Here is a 20,435-nt window from a genome sequence, read left to right as displayed (position 1 = left end):
CAAGTATTTGTGACCATTAATTAGGGTTCTGAATTATTGCACTGGTAGCCCTCTTCTAATGCCTTCAGGTATTATACTTCCCAAAGCACTACCATTATTAATTTATGAAATTAAATACATTTTATTCTTTGGATCTGATTCACCTGTTGAAATTTCTCTACTTCTACTCATACTACAATGGCAAATAAAATTACAAACCTAAGAAAAATTATTCGTCACTTTTGATCTTATTTTCAGTGATCAATTTGACTTATTTTAGAAGATTATATATGATATTTCTCCTAACAGGCTTATAGAACTGTGTCAAACTTTTGAATTAAATATTACGAAATGGCACTTCATTAATTTAACCCTCATGCTGTTTCCAAAACTCACAAGAAGAAAATAACTGACAAAAAAATTATGTTAACTTGCTTAATTCTAAAGGCTGCAGTGTGTTACATAACCAACAATTTAAGACTCAGTATTAATCATTAGTCTCCAAACCATCATACCCATAGATGAAAGATTTCTTGGAGTCCTTAAGTAAAGGAAATTGAAGGAAGGAACTATACATACACTCTTCTATATTTTATTGTTCATCATGTACTGATAATTATTTATGGGGAAGGCATGTGGTATTTTTTATTCTTTCAAAAAGTCTTGTAGAGCAATAATTACCTATGTAGATACATATGTGTGCCTATGCATATGTACTCATTAATGATGGTGGACAATACTCTGTACTGAAGAAACACAAATATCCCTTTGAATCACTTAAGCAGCATCCTGAGATCAATCATAAAACTTAGTGTTTTCTCAGCACACTCTTTGAGACCCGCTAGGACCTCTCTTTCCTAATATCGATGTTGGGGTCTTTCAGAGCCCATTGCGAATATTTCACAACCTGAAAGATGTGGGATTTCTCCAGGTGAAAGTGATCAGAGCAGAAGGGTTAATGGTCGCCGACGTCACAGGTAAGAAATGAGGCAATTCTCCTAGTGCCTATATTTATTTATATATGTACATATATATAAATATATATATCAAGCAGCATGCAAGGTTCACACCATTTAATGACTGAACTCATTTCACCTGACTGGATCATCAAAGTAAATAATATAAATACAAAGTTTCAGGTTTGATCTTATAGGATTTGCCAACCACCCAGTTTTTATAGTGTCCCTGCTTTTTGAAAGAAGTGTAATGTATTAAAAAATAAACAATAAATGACTTTTGAATCATTGCCTTCTCCACAGTTTGCCAGACATTAGTGGGAATATTTCTTCCAGGTTTCATCATTTCAGCACCTTGGAGTTATGCTACATCTCCTTCTCTCGGGCAGAATCACTCTTTTTGTTGTTCAAATTCCTTAGCACATCCCAGAGATAATTCTGGATCTACACTAAGCGTCTACCTTGTTCCACTTTTTTTAACAAAGAAATGGGCCTGTAAAAACACTGAAGTCTTATTTCTTGAAGCTTCCTAATTTAGATACTGCTGTTCCTGTGATATATTAATAATTGACTAATGATTATTATTTCATCAATTTCCAGAATTAAATTGTTGTTTTAAATTTGCAATTATGTGATCATTCATTTACTCTTGAATTTCATAGGTTTTGGGGAATATTATTCCATTCCTCAAGTTGTCTGTCTCAAGATTTGTTATCCATCTTGAACAATTTTTGTGTAAATTTTGCTATTCCTGAAAGAAAGCATCCTCTTAATAAGTTGTAGAAATGTGCTTACCATTGTGAATGTTCAGCAAGTTGATCCTAATAAGGTAGCAGACTTACCTGAAGGGGAGAAATGCTCTTTTCCTACCATCTAAGAGCTTGTAAATCCATTACATGATTGTTGGTACCCTTCTTTAATTCATCAAATCTAAACAGAACAGAATCAAAACCAAATTAAAAGATCATATGCCTTAAAACTAAAATAGCAGATGCCTGCTCCAAAATGGCAATATTTTTAAAATTTTAATATTTGCATAGTGTCGAGTGACTTTATTGTGTGATAAAAATAAAAATGTTGAGAGTTTACAGTTTCTTTAAACAGGTGATTATCCACTCATTTGTAACCAAGAAGATAATAACAACTGTCAAATATTCTTTCAAGACAGGTGTACTTGAAAATAGTGGGAGAGAGAGTAATTTGTAATCTTTTTGCAAGTATGCCCACTTGGTTCCTCCTACTAAACAATTAGTGAATGCTAAATTTATTCATTTTCTTTTTTATTTATGATGTGGTTATATTCAAATTAATCTGGACATAATGTATTTCATTTTCTTTTCTTTTTTCATGTTGCATTTATTATTAGAACCAGCAGTCAACAGTGAATGATTGCTCTTTTTTTGTTCACTTTGGACGTTAACTTAAAGACTGGAATAGGAACTCAGTATTGCTTTTACACTACAGAGGTTACACCTAACCTCTGATTCCCAGCAGCAGATAAATTCAGGAATTCGTGGCAGTGACATTCACCATCATGGGAGACACCTTCAATTTTCCTCAGGATTTTCTGTATGGCAGGGGAGCCCCCAGTGTTGAGCTGAAAACCTCTGAAGACAGGGAGAAATGCCTAAAATAATCAGTATCTCAGTGGGCACCTTAGTGCTAAGAATTATTACTGAACATTTATAGGGGGCACACTAATTTCTTATAAAAAATATTCCAGTCTCATTTACTTCAAAAGCTTAGACACCTGCCCATTACACAAGTTGAATGTAATTATTTAAGTTTGCTTCTCTTGGAGAGAAGCTGTCATTGCTTTTAAAACTCCATGAATATGCAAACTATGTTAACCCACTTGGCCTATACGCCACTATGGAAGTTAAAGTACATGTTCTTTCAAAGCTGTAAAAAATAGATATATTTCTTTCCTAATGGTTCTATGTAAATTAATGTGAATAACAATAGCCTTTTCCCTAGGGATTCAGTGAGACATAATTTTGATCTGGTAAAATGAACTTTAATTTGGGGAATACTAAATAACAGATTCTCCATTATTTTCCCTCCAGTTTTAGGATATAAATCTAATGATTCCTCATTCCACACTGACCTTATAATCTAATGTGCTCTGAATTGAACAAGAGAGATGTTGAACTATTCAGGGGCAAGAGGATAATTCAGTCTTTGACCTTGCTCACTCTTGGACCTTTTGTGGTCTTTATGACATTTGTGATGGTGGCAGAAACTGAGGACCACATATTTAAGTGAGAAAGGTCGGAATATACTACCAACTTTAAAAATAATCTTTACTTCTGGAAAGGATAAATACTTATGGGTAAACTGATCCTCCCTGGTCTTTGCCATTAAATCTGGAGCACAAATAAGCTCTTTGTATACTTGCTTTTTTACTTGTTCAGAGAAGAACTTGAAAAATCTGCTGTACATCCTAGTGATAATCACAGTCAGGCTCTACAAGATATTCAGCAACGATTTGAAAAACAGACATTGAGTCAATGATGCTGTCTTCAGATCCTCAAATTAGCATCCATTTAGGAGTGTTGTGGATGGAGAGGGGAGATTTTAAATCACTGATCGCTCTCTGAGCTCAACAAAGAGTATTTTCTGACCTGGTATAAATGAGGCTATTATTATAAGATACTTAGTTGGCATCAGAACACTTTTTTCTGGCAAGTCTAACAAGACAAACGTATATTTGACCAACTTGGCTCTACTTTTAAAATATGTTTAACGATCAGAATGTAAAGTCAAACTTCCATAGTTCAAGCAAAAAAAAATTTAAATTACAGTATTCCATCATTTAACATGGGCCCGGGGGGAAAAAGAGATTCCATAATCTTTTAAGTAGCCATCAATCTTACTGCAGTTACAAAGAATTTTTTCCTTTCAAAATGTAAAATTTTTCTTTTGTTACAACACATTCATTGAGTAACATTGTGATACTGTATTAACTCTGTGTGAATAAAGAGCAATTGAGACTCTCTTTGAATGAGTGAGTACAAAGCACAAATTACTTTTTAATGAAACCCTCAATTCTTTCCCTTTCCACAAAAAGCCTATAGCCTTGTTCAGCTGAACACTCCTACAGTAGGGTCACTTCAGTTAAGCCCCTAATAAACTGTTGATAGTTGAGGGTAGTTTTTTCTTCAGTCTCAATAGCCCAGTGTTGGACAGTGCACTTCAAATCATTAAGGTTAATACAGATTTAAAAAAGAGATTAACTCTGGTGGTTAAGGCCTCAATTTACAACTCCCACACATACACATGCATTGAGCAAGGCACAAGAGTGGATTGAAATTTCAGTCAAATTGTGGGCAGCCTTTCACAGCCTGAGAAAGTGGCACTCTGGTTTTCAAAGTTGATCAGCTAAATTCTTCGTGAGGGAAAAAGTTTGATTAAGTGAAAAATACTTTGCAGTACAACTTACTTACCTTTCAACTAAACAGTGAAAAGGTGAATGTCTTTCTGTACCATCAAAGCAAAACCTAGACACTGGCCCTGCGTTCACTGGGGAAAATTCTGCTGCTAAATCAAGTATTCCTTAAAACTGGACAGTTTGTGAGGGGGGAAAGACCTCCAGCCGGGGCAGGGGGGTGGGATTTTTTTTAAGGTGGTGGGAAACAGTTCGTGTTGGAGTTTGTCTTTCCTAGCTTCTAATTACCCTCTTCGTTGGATGGGGCCTAATTTCTGCTTTCAACAGAACATTTAAAGTCTTCTATATCGAGTGAGGCTTTCTTCACAGAGTATTTAGACCTGGCCTATTGGTTCTTTCAAGTTCTAAGAGAAGAAAGAGAAAAGGGTTCTTCTCTTCAGCCCCTCCCCTGCATTTTCCCCTGGGTTGTTTTTTTGAGTTCCGAGGAAGAGGTCACAGCCTCCCCAGGGATATCAGCCACTCAGGTTCAGAAACAGTGATATGGGGGAACTGCGAAACCCTTTCAACAGATGCCCTACCTTTTCACTGTATTAAAAGGAACACTAATATAAAACTTCTCCACCCCAGGTGAATTGATCTCTCAAATTAATGCACCATCTCTTTCAGGAAACAATAGAGGGAGAGGGAGAGAAAAAAGGAAGAGAGGGAGAGGATTTTACAATTAACATAATCTGTCACTGAAACAATCCCATCAAATGAGCATATCTTTTTCTAAAACAAGGCTACACATAAAGACCTATGACTCACCAGCCCCATAGTCTGGAAACCTACCAGTTATTAAGGGAGATGTTTACTACCCTTTTATTTGCATAGACTTTTCCCATGTTTTTCTTTAGGAAAACTGTCTTCATTGTTGAAAAATATTTAAGTAACAAAACAGCAGAAAAAGACATGCTACAGTTTTTTTTATCAGCTTCCGTGAGAGTCTTATTATCTTAAGAAATAACAGTTAGCAGCTCAGATTCATTAGCAGAGCTAAATTTAAGCCCCATTTGACAGGCTGCCTAGAAAACATTTTGTTTTGCTGTCTGTGGGCTTTAATTAAGATGTGTTCAATTTCAGTCCTCTTCAGTCTAGCGCCACCCCCCCCCCCCAACCTTGCTGTGTCACAGACCGGCGATCAGACACTTTTAGATGGTCCGGCCCATGACTTTGACCTTCTGCGCAGTCCGGCGTTCCCTGGGGAACCGTTCAACTCATGAGGTCTGATTTCACACTTCCAGGATGCCTCAGCTCTCTTAACAATGACAGGGAGACAAAGCCCTTTAGAGCAGGCCGCATGGGGACTTGTTTAAATTGGAAACCAGAGAGGAGTCAAGGAACAAGGTTATGGGCTACAGAATAGTGCTTTTAATAAAGAGCTCACAGCTCTGGCTCAGCTCAAAGAGGTCTACCTCTGTACAATTAATTGAGCCATTTATCTGGAGCATCTTAGGCCTCTACTTTCTCACAGAATTGCGTGGTAAATATCAGCTAAGAAGCAAATGAGATATGCATGAAATGAATTTTAACACTTTGATTACTGTGCTTCCAGTCTTCATTAAAAGTAAATTTATTTGTATTTCTGACCTCATTATCAGTAGGCTGCCTGCATTTTTATTGGTTCCTGTGATTTCCAGCTTGAGTATGTCATGAAGGTATATTTTATATAGAGATTTGGATTTATTATTCTTGGTATTTTCCCTGAACATTATGGGTCTATTCAGAGAAAGAAAATGAAAAGGTAGTTGTACAGAAAAAGGCGAGTCTGTTCTTTCAAAGTTTTATATACAGTTGGAGAAATGCCAAGCACATATATATAACGTAGATAAGATATTGTCCTTTTAAAAAAAATTAACTTTTTGTGGGTTACCCAAGCAAATTGCATAAGATATATTCAGTTGTTGCTTGAGTGGACCTCAGAATACAAGAGTTCTACTGGAAGAAGTGGGTATATGTCTTCTTTTATAGAACTATAGCAGTTTGAATGTTTAATAGCATGTGCCTTTAATTATATCATCATATTTATTAATGTTGATGGTATCTGATAAATGCAGCCTTAGATTTTATGATCATTACTTAAAACCTGTTAGGAAGATGAGAAAATAGATCTCCTTTAAATGGTACATAGCTCCTTTGACAGTATCATATAGCTTATGGAGGAAGTCTTTCCTATTTGTGAATTAGCAAGGGTGAAATCATTTACCAAATAAAAGTGGCTTATGTATGGATGTCATTCTTAATTTTAACTTTTGCCATCTTTAAATCTTAAAATTATATTGATTGCTTGAAACAAAAATACCTAGGTTTTACACAAAATGTTTTGAAAATTTCCCAAGCAAAGTATGCTTTATTTCCATTATATAACCTAATGAGGTCCCTATTTGCTTTTTAAGAATTAAGCTTATAGAAGATTATTAAGCAGATAGTAGAGTTTGAAAAGAAACGTCATCCAATTTATAATGCATCAAAAATACCCAACACCTGACAATCTTATCATTATAATACGCCTAGTTTAGAAAATGACATTACATACATACATGTTAAATGTCCTAACACTATATAAATATCTTCCTTAAGGATGAAATTAAACAAAAGAAGGCATCACAAGAAGAAAAAGCAAATCATTGCTTTTCATTCTTTTTTTCCCCCTTTCATTCATTTATGTCAACATAGCTTACATAGAAATAAAAGTTGTTTCCTTTTAGTGCTTGCATTTTTACAAAACTAAATCATATTCTAATTTTAGAAATGCAAAAGTGTTTTTCTAAAACCAAACAGTTAATATTAAATATTTGTGAGAAGAGGAATCAAAATGATAATGTAACACAAGGGCTAGTGAGGCTGAGTCTGAACTAGTGTTTTACAAGGAATTGCAGAACTCATGTGTGATTCATATGCAGGTCACATGGTCAGAAGATACTGCTCTGGAAGAATAGGTGGGATGACAAAAGAGATTAATAATTGGGTTTGATATGCTCTAGAGGTGAAGGACTATGGGCTGAGAAAGTGGTGGTCCCACTATCAATGGGAAATGAGGGGAAAAGAAATACTATAAAGTAATTAATTGTGTTCTGTGGAAGTAAGATTACAAAATGATCCTTTGAGCAAAGAAATAGATAATTGGTGATCTGGCTTGGATGGCTAGCTTCCATTCGGTGCTTGAAGAAATGCTTTCAGATGCTAGAATCATTGTTTAAAATTAAACGTTTTTTTTTAATTTTTTTGTTATGACATAGTTGTGTGAATAAGAAATACATTTCCTGGGATGACGGACTAGGAGACTGGTGCAAACAGAGAAGATCTGGATTTAACTAGATTTTGGGGGAAAAAAATCTTACCATAGGAATATTTGGGCTATATGATAGTAAAGTTAGGTGCATAAATGATTGAATGGCCACACCCAAAAAGTGATTGTTATAAAGGATTGATGTCAATGGGTGTGCCAAATGGAGGAATACAGGGCTCCGTTCTTGGTCTAACATGTTCAACCTATTTACTAGTGACTTTGATGAGGCAATTGAGGGCTTCCTTATCAAACTTGCTGAGAGGGATAGTTAACTATATACTATATGCACATGTTATATGTTTATACTATATGTATATATTATATACTTAGATTTTAAATATTTACATAATATGATGGTACTTACACATAATATAAACATGCATATTCATATATTCATATATATGTGTAATAATTTAGTTCAAAATAATAGGGTTAGTTCAACAAGGCGAGCATTAAAGAGTATAATTAAAAAGACTTACTGGGATACAAAACGGTGATGTCCTGCACTAACAGTAGAAAATATAGAAAAAAATGTAGGGTTTGAATTGAGGTTAAGCTCTGTGAGTGTGAATAATACATATATAAATTTTGTTACATTGTTTCACAGTATACAAATTGGTTATGTTGAATCAAAGGGGAATGTCCAGAATACCTATGGACTCCTCAAGACACACTGGGGTATGAATTCAGCGTTAGAAGCTATTCTTTAAACAAAGACAGTGACAAAGCAGAATTTATTCTCGATGGAGATATCTGGTGTTTTAAAATCAAGTCAGTTGAGAATAGCTCCAGGGAAATGATCATAATAATAATAAAAATAGTGGCAACTTACATTAATGGAGCCCTTAACACATGTCATACACTACCCTCAGCTTGGAAAAAGGGTTATCACAATCTCACAACAACCTAATTAGTTGCTGTTGTTATGCCCACTTTACAAATTAGAAAACTGAGATGTGGAGGGGTTAATTAAGCAAGTGTCCACATTGGCATGTGGAGAAGACAGTGTGACAATTAATTATGCTACTTCTGCTTGCAGTCTGCAGCAGCAAAATGCGCTCCACACACTCTCAGTTAACTGAATACTAATATGAAATCTTAGGCAAGTACATCTGATTGGGTTGGCCAAACACACATCTGCAACCCTAGCTGCAAGGGAGTCTAAAAATGTGATTTTGGCCTTTACAGCCTGTCTCGTTTAGGAAGAGACACCAAAAGTTAGAATAGATGCTCAGCAAGCCATCCACATTAATAGTGCAGGAGGGTGGGTAATGATCAGATACTTGAAGTGACAGTTGCTATACCCTCCCTTTGCACCCATTATTTCATTTTAACTTAAAAATGACCACAGAGGGCAAATCATAAAATAGGCAAATGTGACCGAGACGTAATTTTGTGTGCGCTGTAAAGAAGCACTTCCCCAAAATTGTAATTGCCAAATATACATACCAGAATAGTCCTGTGGAGGTAGTGATTGCCCCATCACTGAAACCAGAGCCTATCGGATTGCCTGGTTGTAGAGAGGATTCAAGTCCCTGGTGAGCTATTCGAACTTGGCCTCTGAGGCATTTTTCCCAGCCCTCAGAATCAGAGATCCTGTAATAGGTACTAAGATGAGTAACAGACTCTTGAATGAGTAGATATTTTGTATAAAAGAAATAAAAAGACAAAGATATGATTTTAAAGACAAAGGCTTGATAGATGACAGTTTTCAGTTTTATTGCCTAGTATTTATTTATTTATTTATTTATTGCCTAATATTTATATATTTAATCACCCAGTAGAGTACTTCGTTTTTTCAGTCTAAAGAATTTTATTCTACTGCAAAGTATCTTACCAGCTAACGAATTTACTTATAAGGAAGATTATCTGGAACCTGACACGTTTCTATGGGGAGTCTAATTAAATATATAATTACTGTAGGTCCTAAAGTATCTATAGGAACTTACCAAAACAAAAGAGCTTCTAATATTAACACTTATATCTTTGGACAAAGAACTTTTGTGTTTCCAATCTTGTAACCAGTCACTTGCATAGAGTTTCTATATTAAATATTAATTGAAATAAAATTTTTAAATGTTTTAACCACAATTTATGTAAACGCTCAAAAGCTGAGACATAATTTTTTCATAGCCTCCTCTCATTTTATAGATCCCATAGTCTCTCTTTTCTTTCTTTTCCAGTTTCTTATCTGTCTCATTTTATTTCTTGTTCTTCTGTCTTAAATTTCAAGCTTCCCAGCATATACCAAGATGGTTCAATTTTGGGACTCAAGCATGCATCTTGTTACACATAATACTATAAATATTCTTTTGCATCTAATTCTAGATCCCAAGGGAAATAAATTCGTATTTACATTGTGCTCTGTTTCCATTGCTCTTTGTCATGGTTCTCAAAGTGTGTGTGGCCCAGGAGCTTCCAGGAAACCCTAAGACTTTTCAGAGATCTTTAAAGTCAAAACTATTTCCATAATAATACTAAGATGTTATTGTCTTTTTCACTCTTTCTCTCATGAGTGGACAATGAACTTTTTCAAAGGTTATATTTTTGACTGCTCTGATGTTAACATGTCATAGATTTATTGTATCATTTTCAAATGAATGATAGTTGTACATGCTCTCATTTTTAATGTCTAAAATGGTGAACTGATAGATATGATTTATATAGAGAAAAGTTTTTTGATGTCCTCAAAAAAATTTTTTTTAATGTTTTATTTAATTTTGAGAGAGCATGAGCAGGAGAGAGGCAGAGAGAGAGGGACAGAGGATCCAAAGCGGGGTCTGCACTGACAGCAGAGGGCCTGACATGGGGTGCAGGCCCACAAACTGTGAGATCATGATGTGAGCCAAAGTTGGCCACTTAACCCACTGAGCCACTCAGTGTCCCTCCTTCAAAAATTTTTAAGAGTACCTGTGACACCTGGGTGGCTCATTAGGTTAAGGATCTGACTTTAGCTCAGGTCATGATCTCTCGGTTTGTGAGTTCAAGCCCCACATCTGGCTCTGTGCTGACCGCTTGGAGCCTGCTTTGGATTCTGTGTCTCCCTCTCTCTCTGCCCCTCCCCGTTTACTCTCTCTTTCTCTCTCTCTCTGAAAAATAAACAAACATTAAAAAATAAAAAAAAAATTTTAAGGGTACCTAAAGACCAAAATGTTTAAGAACTGTTGCTGTAGGGCAGTGATTCTCGTTTAGAGGAGGGCAGTGTTGCCCCCTTGAGCATTTTAGAGCTTTATGGGAGAATGGAATTGCCACATTGGTTAGGGAGCACTGCTAGTATTTGGTGGGAGTAGGTTGCGGATGTTAAATATCCTACAAAGTATTAGACGATTTTAAGTAGTGAAAATTGTCCTATGTGCCGCATGATTACATATAGACATGGACATAGGTTTTAAGTCTGTTTCATGATTATCTGAGCCTAGATTACATTCTGAAATACATATTATTTACGCAAGTCTTACAAATGGCTGCCATTTTATACTGCAAACACCAAAGACCTTAGGATTGCCTCCACAGCCCTTCATTACTTCCCTGACATGTTCTACAACTTTTCCCATTGCTCACTGCGCCCCACCATCAGGGTGCTTGAGCACACCAAGCCTTTGCTCTAGCTCTTGCCTCTGCCTGGGACCTTTATCTCCAGGTAGCCATTTGACTACTCCATCACTTTCTTCAGTTCATTGCTCACATCTCGCCTCCTCAATGAGGACTACTCCAACCACACTAATTAAATTTATAAACTGTGCCCCTTCTCGGCATTCTTCAAATCCTTTTTCCTGCTCTATTTTGTTCTATTTACATTAACCCGTATCACTCTCTAACATAAAATATACTTGTTAATTGTGTTCAGTATTTAGTCTCTTTTTCCTCCCTCCCCACCACAAACAGACTCCAGGAGAGCAGGGACCTTTCCTTTTTGTGTTTGTACGTTCTGGCATATCGTAGGCCCTCAATAAATATTTGTTGAATAAAAAAAAAACACATGGTTTTATTATAAACAACTTTCTATTTAGTGCTCCTTTATCATGGCATTAATACATTATATGAAATCTTGAAATCATGATTGGGTCAGTTTAATTTCAAAGTAGTAAGGAAGGCATTACAAAATCTTCAATATGAAAAAAGATGCACTACATCTAATGGGCTGAGAGCCACAATTGTAGGGGGCTGGTTTTCCTGACACAAGGAAACCTGCGTCATGACTTCGTGAGGAAAGAGAAGTCCAATTATCATTACTCGGTCCCAGAATCAGACCCATTGGGAACCTAGTGAGGAGTTCAGTTAATGTATTTCTACCAATCATACGTTTAAACTATGTTTAGGTCAGTTGATGAAAAAAGCAAAGGTCAAACCCCCATCTCCAGTGATAAGGGAGGGATTGCAAGATATATCCGACATACATTGTTTTTTTGTTTTGCTGGACCCTGTGCAATTCCCTCATGTATGTAGAACATTGTTATATGTTATGATTGAAATTCCAGTTTGTGGAAAGGACAGAGGGCAACCATGATTATAAGTTTTTTAAAAAGATTAAAGTAGAGCCACTTCAAACTGTGACACCTGAGGAAATTAAACCAAGGAGCTTAATTTGTGCAAGGTAGGCCCCAAATAAAAGGCCCCAATGGATATGAATTGCTTTCCATGCTATTGAAAGCCTTCTGTGTTTTCAGAGACAGGGCAACAAAGAGGTGGTCACTGCGTAGCCCCCCTACACACACATTTCTATAACACATCACATCCAGCAAACTGTGCTGCTTGTCAGCAGCAAAATGACCCTGGACAAAGCCCACCACTGATGGATCAGGATTAACTTTCTATTCTGGGAGCAAGAATATCTCTCAGTATCTTTTGAGTGACTTCAATGCTCAAACCAGTAGTTTGCACAAACTGAAGTCGTCCACTTGCCCACATAACAGGTAACAAGCAAGCAGGGGTGGTGCAGACTTTCCCACAGTTCTTTATAAATATGTCAGTGTTGTGACCTCAAAGAGCAAGAGCTAAGAGTGAGAGAGAATTAGCCAGTCACTGCATCCTATTTATTCCTCAGTGCTGTTTTGAAGATTGCCAGAAAAGATGCCCATTGGAGACAATTCTGACATCTGTTTTTACTGTGGTGGGAATGGCTTTTCACCAGAAGAACTTAGGTATTAGAGCATATGCTTTAAAATTTGTTATAGATTTATTTTTGAGTTAAGATAGAAGAACCTCCAATTCTCATTCCCGCGGGAGATTTTTTTCCCCCTATAAAAATCCATAGGGGAAAAAAATAGCCCCTCGTATTTAACTAGATTATGGACAAATGCATTAGTCCTAGCCCAGTATTTTTAAGTATCTACTTTATAGTCATTACATAACATGTTTTTAAGTTTTTGTGTTGTAGAGACCCTATCAAAAGGATAATGAAATAAATTTAAGCTAAACATTGCTTGTCATAAATTGTTAAAGTCTTTTTTTTTAGGTAATTGTCCTTCTAAAATTGTTGGTGATAGAGATGCGTCATCACCATAGATCACCAGGGTCAGCTCATCCACTGAGGAAGTCTTCGCCTCCTCAGCCCTTCCTGTTCTAGAGTTAGAGAATGATATGCTTCTTTCTCATTGCTTCCATTGCACCCTTCACTTACCTTTATTACAGCACTTGCAATCCTGCATTATAATTGTGTATTTACATGCCTATCATGCCCACTAAATTGTGCGTGCCCTGAGTGCTGGACTATGTCTTAATCATACTTATAATTCTGAGGTGAGAAGAGCAGGCATTCAATAAGTAATGAGTGCTTCAAAAGGTATTCCTATTTCTCTCTAGAAGATTGTCAACATGGAAAATTGCAATGTTCTCAAGCAAGGCTAAGACTCTCTGTTAGCAGTCATGGTGGTTAATGCAATCAACCCCACTGCTCAAGTCCCCGCCAAAGGCAGCAATTTCTATCTTGCATCCAAACCCATATCTCCATTTACCTGCCCTGCAAAGGAGAGGATAGGCGCTTTTTAGCCAAAACAGTGAACGTTAAGGGAAAACCAGTTGGTACCCACAGGTCAGCTTTAGCCTTATGACTAGAATAAGAGGGAGATGAGCGATTATGTAATCTGTTCTCATACATTTAGGCTGTTTAAATAGCCCAAAATAATCAGAGACAAAGTTCAACTTTGCATGCTGCCTTAATTTCTTGCACTTGTAGCCATACAGTATTGAATGAAATCATTACAAGCAGCATCTTTGCATCACTCTCTAGGGCTTTACAGAATACCGTGTTCTTAATAGACATCAACACTGCTTCCTGTAGTCAATCCCTCTCCTCAGATACTCTCAACAAGCAAAGCAGCATATCACGGGGTCTAACTGGAACGATAAAAGGATGAAAAGAAGGAATAATTAAGGAGATAATTAATGGTTAGGTCCATCACTGGTATTTCTGTGATTGTTTTCAGTTGTTTAAGTGGCACATAATCAAGGCTGCAAAATTTAGAAACTGAAAAGCCAGTCATTTAAAGCATCATTTAGCAAGCCGGATAAGCACATTAACTATGTGTAGCCACTTCTTTAAAATAAAACTATGGTGAATGCTTTTTAGTGGTAAGTTTATAGAATTTGATATTGTACGTTTACTATTATTTTGGTTGAAATTGCTGTTAATTTTTAATTACCCTTGAATCATGCAGTGGCAGAAGGATACTTTCTAAATTAGTCGAAAATAACAGTGTGTAAAGACCTGATGTTGGCATCCGTTACTGATAACTGTAAAAACATAACTTTTTAGAAGGAAAAGTTGAAGAGAAGTTAAATATAAAATTGGCTGCTCTCTCCTTACGTAAATTTTCCCCTTTACCAGATTCCAGAGAAAGCTACCCTGAGCACTTTGTTGAATGCTTCTAGTCCTTGGGAAAAAAGACTGACTTAGCTAAGCTCAATAAATCGTTTCTCATCAGCCAATAACAGTATCAGGCATGGTAGATTGTTTACTTTTGGTATCTTCAAGCCCTGTTGGTTCTACCTTCAAAATACATTCAGAATCCAATCACTTTCCATCCCCTGCAGTATCACAGTATCCTCCTCACTCTTCTGCTACCTCCTCCATTGGCTTCTCTCCACCTTACTCTCCAAATAGCAGCCATCAGATCAAATATCTCCAAAAGCTTCCCCTAGCACTTGTAGAGGAAACGTATTCTAAAGAGACCTGCCACCCTCCCCATACCTCATCGAATACTGTCCCCCTCTCCCAGTCTATTCCTTCAGTCACATTGGTTTCTTGGATATTCCTAGAAACACCAGGCACAGCTATTTCTCTGACCTTTCCACAATCTGTTGTTGTTCTAGGTAGCCCAAAGCTCACTCCCTTGCCTCTTTCGTTTCTTTCTGCCCATGCGGAACTTTTTCAGTGAGACCTTCTCTGACAGTCCTTTTAAAAATTGCACATATATACAAGCACTCCTCATTGTCCTCCCGATGTTTTTCTCTATAGCACTTATCACCTTCTAAAGTACCATAAAATGTGTGTATGCATTGTCTATCTTTTTCCTCAATGTAACCACCATGAGGTCAGGATTATTATTATTATTTTATGCACCTCTGCATTCTCAACACATAGAACACTGCCTGGTACATGGTAAGTAATAATTATTTGTTGAGTGAATGAATCTGTAGTCAAAACATTAGCCAGCTCTTCGCATGTGTGTGGCCGACTACTAAGATACAACACAGTTATTGGGAAAGGTCTTGCCTAGTGACTTAGGCTTAAATACATTTAATTAAAGCTATGTTAAATAGTAGTTTGGTCTGAGGTGAAAGGCTCTTTTTTTTTTTTTTTTTTTTTTTTTTTTTTTACGTAAGCGCCATTCCATTTGGTACAGTGTCTAATATGGTCTCTTAAAAATTACATTGCTTACCCATTTCAAGTTATAAGCAGGTACATATGAGTGAATATTTTTGCCAATGATGGATGCCACTGGAATTTAGTCCAGCAAAATGACTGAGAAGTGGCTTCAGAGGGTTCTCACACTATTTTTGGTGCAGCATTGTCTCCAGGGCTTTAACATCTTCATTCTAATAGAAAACAATGACTGAGAGAATGAGTGGTAGACAGAGGACATCAGTTTTCTCTAGGAATGGTCTTGAAAAATAATCAAGTAAATGGTAAGAAAATAAGGATGGACACTGCCTCGTGGGCATAGGGTTTGATAAATGTATTCGTTTCTTAACAAGATATGGAAAGAGTTAATCATTAAGAACAGATTTTGTTTCTTTAAGACTCCATATCTTTTGTCAGCAAATACAGATAGAGTAACAAAGAAGGTGGTGAGTTCAGAGACTTTCCATGGGGTTGAAAGCCTCTTACACCATTGAATATAATTCCTGTAGGAAAAAAAAAAAAAATCAAGGGAGGATTTTCATCTTCTGCTGATAGAAGTTTAAAGTAATTTTTCCCCCAATAGATATTGGTCTCTGAAGTTTGTTCTTGTGTTTTGCAATTGAAAAAGTGGTGCACCTTTGACTGAATCTCTTACACATTGTTGATCACTTGAGGGCAAGTAAAACCAAGTCAATTGAAATATAATAGTAACTGAAATAAAGCAAGTGAAAATAAGGAAACAAAAATGCCAATAAGTGCTCTCTTTATGTAGTCTTTTTTTTCTTTTTTCTTTTTCTTTTCTGTTATTTTTTTTTTTTACTAAATCAAGATTTACATGAATGTACACATATATGAGAAAGATTAAAAGGAGGTTCCAGGAAGAGTGTGAACATTACGCTTAGCTTTTAAGTAAAAGTTACCAACACTTATCACTTAATCTAAAGTTCTATCTAAAGTGATAGTAACATAATTACTCTTTTGACATTGAATTCTATTAAATATGGCCTTAATTTTCTCTCTGATCATTACAGATAGGTGTTTTCTCCGTCCCACCCTTTTATAAATTATTTGAGGTGGTGGTTTATGTCCTCTTCTTTTGTGCACACTATAGTGCCCAGCACAAAGCTACGTGAAAAGAAGTGAGGTTTTAGAAATTGTTCAAATCTACTTTTTATGCTTATACTTGAATTCACGGAGGAAAATAAAATTGTGGATGTGGCGTATAAAACCTATTGCACTGTGTTTTAATGAACAAACTGTTCTTTTTTGAATTCTCTTTTCCACGTTGTGTATGAAAAAGGATAATACAGATCCTAAGGCAGAGATAAAAATTCTACCAGTCCTCAAAGGCTTTCTAGTCTCTACTCTTCAGTCAAAATTGTTCCTATGACCAAAAATTGAAAAGACTACCATGCTGTTAAAGTATGCAATCAACCTGGGGTATATGAGGCCGCTGAAATAACACACATATATTTAATCTCTTTTTTTAATATAAAACTAATACGTTCAATTAAAGGTGAGTCAAAGTTGGTACAGCTCGCTTTAAGAATTACAATATGGAAAGTAAATACACTGCTGTGAGGGAACACATAGCTTATCTGTCCCTGATAGCTAATGAATTCCTTCCTATTAAAATTTAATTGAAAATCTTCAATGATATTTAAGCTTTCACAGAAGTGTAAACTACAGTGACTACAATTCACAATGCATCTAAAACAATTATTCTTTATCATTAAAGTTAATAATATGCACATTAACCTCTTCTGTAGTCTAAATCAATATTGTAGTTTAAAAGATATGACCTCTGGACAGCTTTGTCTAAATATTGATTTCATTGTCATTTGTATAAGGTATCAAACAAATTACATGCTGCACTAATATCATTAATGCTGCCCCAAAGAGCCTCTGACTTTATGGGGTTCTTATAATACCTCACATGACATTACGAAATATTGAGGATATCACACAATATAATTGCCAAATGGACAAGATTTGACTATGGCAGAACAGAGTCCCTGTAAACAGATGATAACTCCCAAATTCTTTACTCTCAGCGGACAGGAAAAAAATACTGCTCTTTAACATGCAGACTGGTTGAGCGGTTAGGATTCAAATGGCAGAATTTCTTCTGCCTCAGAGGGTCTAATTTACCTTCTTGTGATACCATAGATATTTCAGGAGGGAATCTAAAGGTACATTAAAATGGAGTAATTCTGTAATAAAGCAGTTTTCCCAACATAAACTTGTTTAGGAGTTTCTGTTATAAGTTACTAATGAGAGGAGTTGGAAAATATATGCATAAAAGTGAAGAGGTTGAGCCTTTCAAAGGATCATTATAGAATTAAATACAAATTGACTTAGGGATAAACTGGCATCACATCTTCTCTCATAATTGGCAGTAGTGTTATTTTTGTATTAAAAAAAAGTGCAAATTGAAATACCAGCTATATAATTTTCTCTCTTTCACTTTTTTCAGGTTCTAAATTGCTCTGAATCACAACAATTGTTAACATTATCCAGTTATGTCTAACTGTATTTTGATGTTGTTTTTAAATTTTTTAAACTGTACAATAGTTTTTGTTTTTTATAAAACTCTGTAGAAAAGAGATGTGGTCGTGATCATGACCCTGTGAACTGTGGGTGCTATTTGTACTGAAAATGTTCCCCCCAAATCTCTTATAGGCAAAAGTGACCCATTTTGTGTAGTGGAACTGAACAATGATAGGCTGCTAACACACACCGTCTACAAAAATCTCAATCCTGAGTGGAACAAAATCTTCACATTGTAAGTAATCATTACCTTGAGCTCATTTCAAAACTGGAGCTAATAATATTTATTTTTGAGATATTTGTGTGTGTATGTGTGTGTGTGTGTGTGTGTGTGTGTGTTTATTCTTGACCGATTAACAACTCAGCACATCTGGACTGCCTTTGCTGGCAACACCGAATATCATAATTGCACTACCTTTCTGATAGCGAAGCCTGGGGAAAGCGTATGTTGTTTTTCTGTGTTTTCACAGATTTTTTTTTTAAACTGAGATTTTTATATGATTTGACTAAGGGTTTTGCTCCCATTAACTGAATTGCCATACCGCTTCTTCCTTTTATGCTTTCTATTGAAATTCCCCCCAAATGCACTGACACCAGGGAGGACAAAGCTCTATTTGTTCCATTGCTCAAATCAGCAAACAATTCAGTCTCGAATTCAGAGATGCTTTAGTTTTGTTTTATTGCATTTTAGTACAATAAGAACATTAAGTATTGTCCTAGTTACCAGATCACCATTTAGGTTGATTTTTCTTTTTTTTAAAAAAAAAGTTTACAAATCTTTTGACTACACGCTAAAAAAGCTGCCGATCTACACCATAGTATCTCCTAAGTTCGTTGTGTGTGTGCGTGTGTGTGTGTGTGTGTGTGTGTATGTTTTTAACTGGGCTTTAGAAATGAACTCTGAACAAAGGAAAACTCTCCAAACAGAGTACTTCTTAAAAGTTTTCTAACATAGTTTTATTTTCTTGTATATGAAAACTGCTAAATTCCTCATTAATTTCTTATAATGTCTCAGCTTAAGAGCCAGTAACTAATCAGATTTAATTATCTGACCAATTTATCTTTAAGGAATTCCACATTTTTATAAGAGATGAAAGCCTGGTCAGGAGACTTGCACTCCTAAGAAGGTTGTTGAGAGTGTTTTTCCCTGGAATGCATAATTGAATGAATAGGTTTGATTATTATCAAAGCCATTAATTGATTGTGCCCTGATAAAGCCTCTTCTCACATGTGGTTGCAGTCTTTCAGTAATGAATATATTCATTTTTTTTGTTTTCTCTTAATTCATGTTTTCTTGGTAAACAGTTTGATCAAAGAATCAATGCTGTCAGCAATTGGGGTTTATTTTTCCAGAAACAAAAATGCAGAGCTCACACAGTTGTTTATTAACATACGTTGTCTGTGGAACATAATGGAACACTATTTAATTTCTAAATCCTGGGGTGGTACAAAAGCTATCAATGTTACATTTTCTCCATTCTGTTTTATGTGTTGGTTAATTTTTACTATAAAACTACCAGAAGTTTTGTTAAGAACTGTAAACAAAAAGATGTCCTACTGTTACAAAAAAAGAAAAATATACTGTGACTCTTGCTGATATCAAATTTACTGAAGTTTTACATGGGGTTAATAGGAAGGTAGAAATTATTGTGATAATAATTAGAGGGAAAAGTCTCAAAAACATCAGTGCCACTTATTGATGTTTTTTTTTTTTACAATAACTTATTCTGCGCCCATCCAGATGGAAGATTATATTTCATTAAAAAATTATAACTTGAAATTACAGTGGTGTTCAAAGTTTCAGATAATAGAACCATCACTGTAGTCTACTAAGGTGCATTATGGGAAATTCTGTCAGATACCAAGCTACCTTGTATATGTGTATATGCAAATAGCATACATAAAAACACATACACACAAAATCAGCTGGAGCCATCTAAATTTTCAAAAGCATTTTTGTTCTTGTTCCCCACTGATGAAGTCTTTTCTTCTTATGTGTATTTATTATGCAGCAACATTAAAGATATCCATTCAGTTCTTGAAGTGACAGTTTATGATGAAGATCGGGATCGAAGTGCTGACTTTCTGGGCAAAGTTGCTATACCATTGCTGTCTGTAAGTTTTATTCACCTGACACACTGCTCTGTGTTGCTTTTGCTCAAGGAAAAAAAAAAAAACCCTCAGCTCTGTATCTGTCATTTCTCAACCAAGGTCTGTAATAAGAACACTAAAAATTTTAACATACTCAATTCACGGCCATGTTGAATCCCATGATAGTTAATTTTTCCTGACAGACTTGATCCTGGTAATGAACAGGTACTTGTCAGAATTGCCACAGTTGTTTTGGGTTCTCTGTCAGTTTCAGCAGCTGGGGGTCAAAGGTCACTGAGG

General features: G+C 35.8%; 1 protein-coding gene across 23 annotated transcripts in view; it reads left to right on the top strand.

Moving 5' to 3' along the window:
* MCTP1 (multiple C2 and transmembrane domain containing 1) overlaps positions 1-20,435 on the top strand; it is a 535,596-nt gene that overhangs the window by 359,725 nt on the left and 155,436 nt on the right. For all 23 annotated transcript variants that reach the window (XM_042990098.1, XM_042990113.1, XM_042990072.1 and 20 more), the window contains 3 exons: positions 863-956; positions 18,177-18,279; positions 20,057-20,159. In XM_042990098.1, coding sequence (XP_042846032.1) covers positions 863-956; positions 18,177-18,279; positions 20,057-20,159 — 300 coding nt within the window. The remainder of the gene's footprint in view (positions 1-862; positions 957-18,176; positions 18,280-20,056; positions 20,160-20,435) is intronic.

Source organism: Panthera tigris, chromosome A1, assembly GCF_018350195.1.
Source record: "Panthera tigris isolate Pti1 chromosome A1, P.tigris_Pti1_mat1.1, whole genome shotgun sequence".
In the NCBI taxonomy this organism is placed as follows: Eukaryota; Metazoa; Chordata; class Mammalia; order Carnivora; family Felidae; genus Panthera; species Panthera tigris.
The sequence above is the reverse complement of the archived record's forward strand: the minus strand, read 5'-3'. Positions and strand labels throughout refer to the sequence as shown.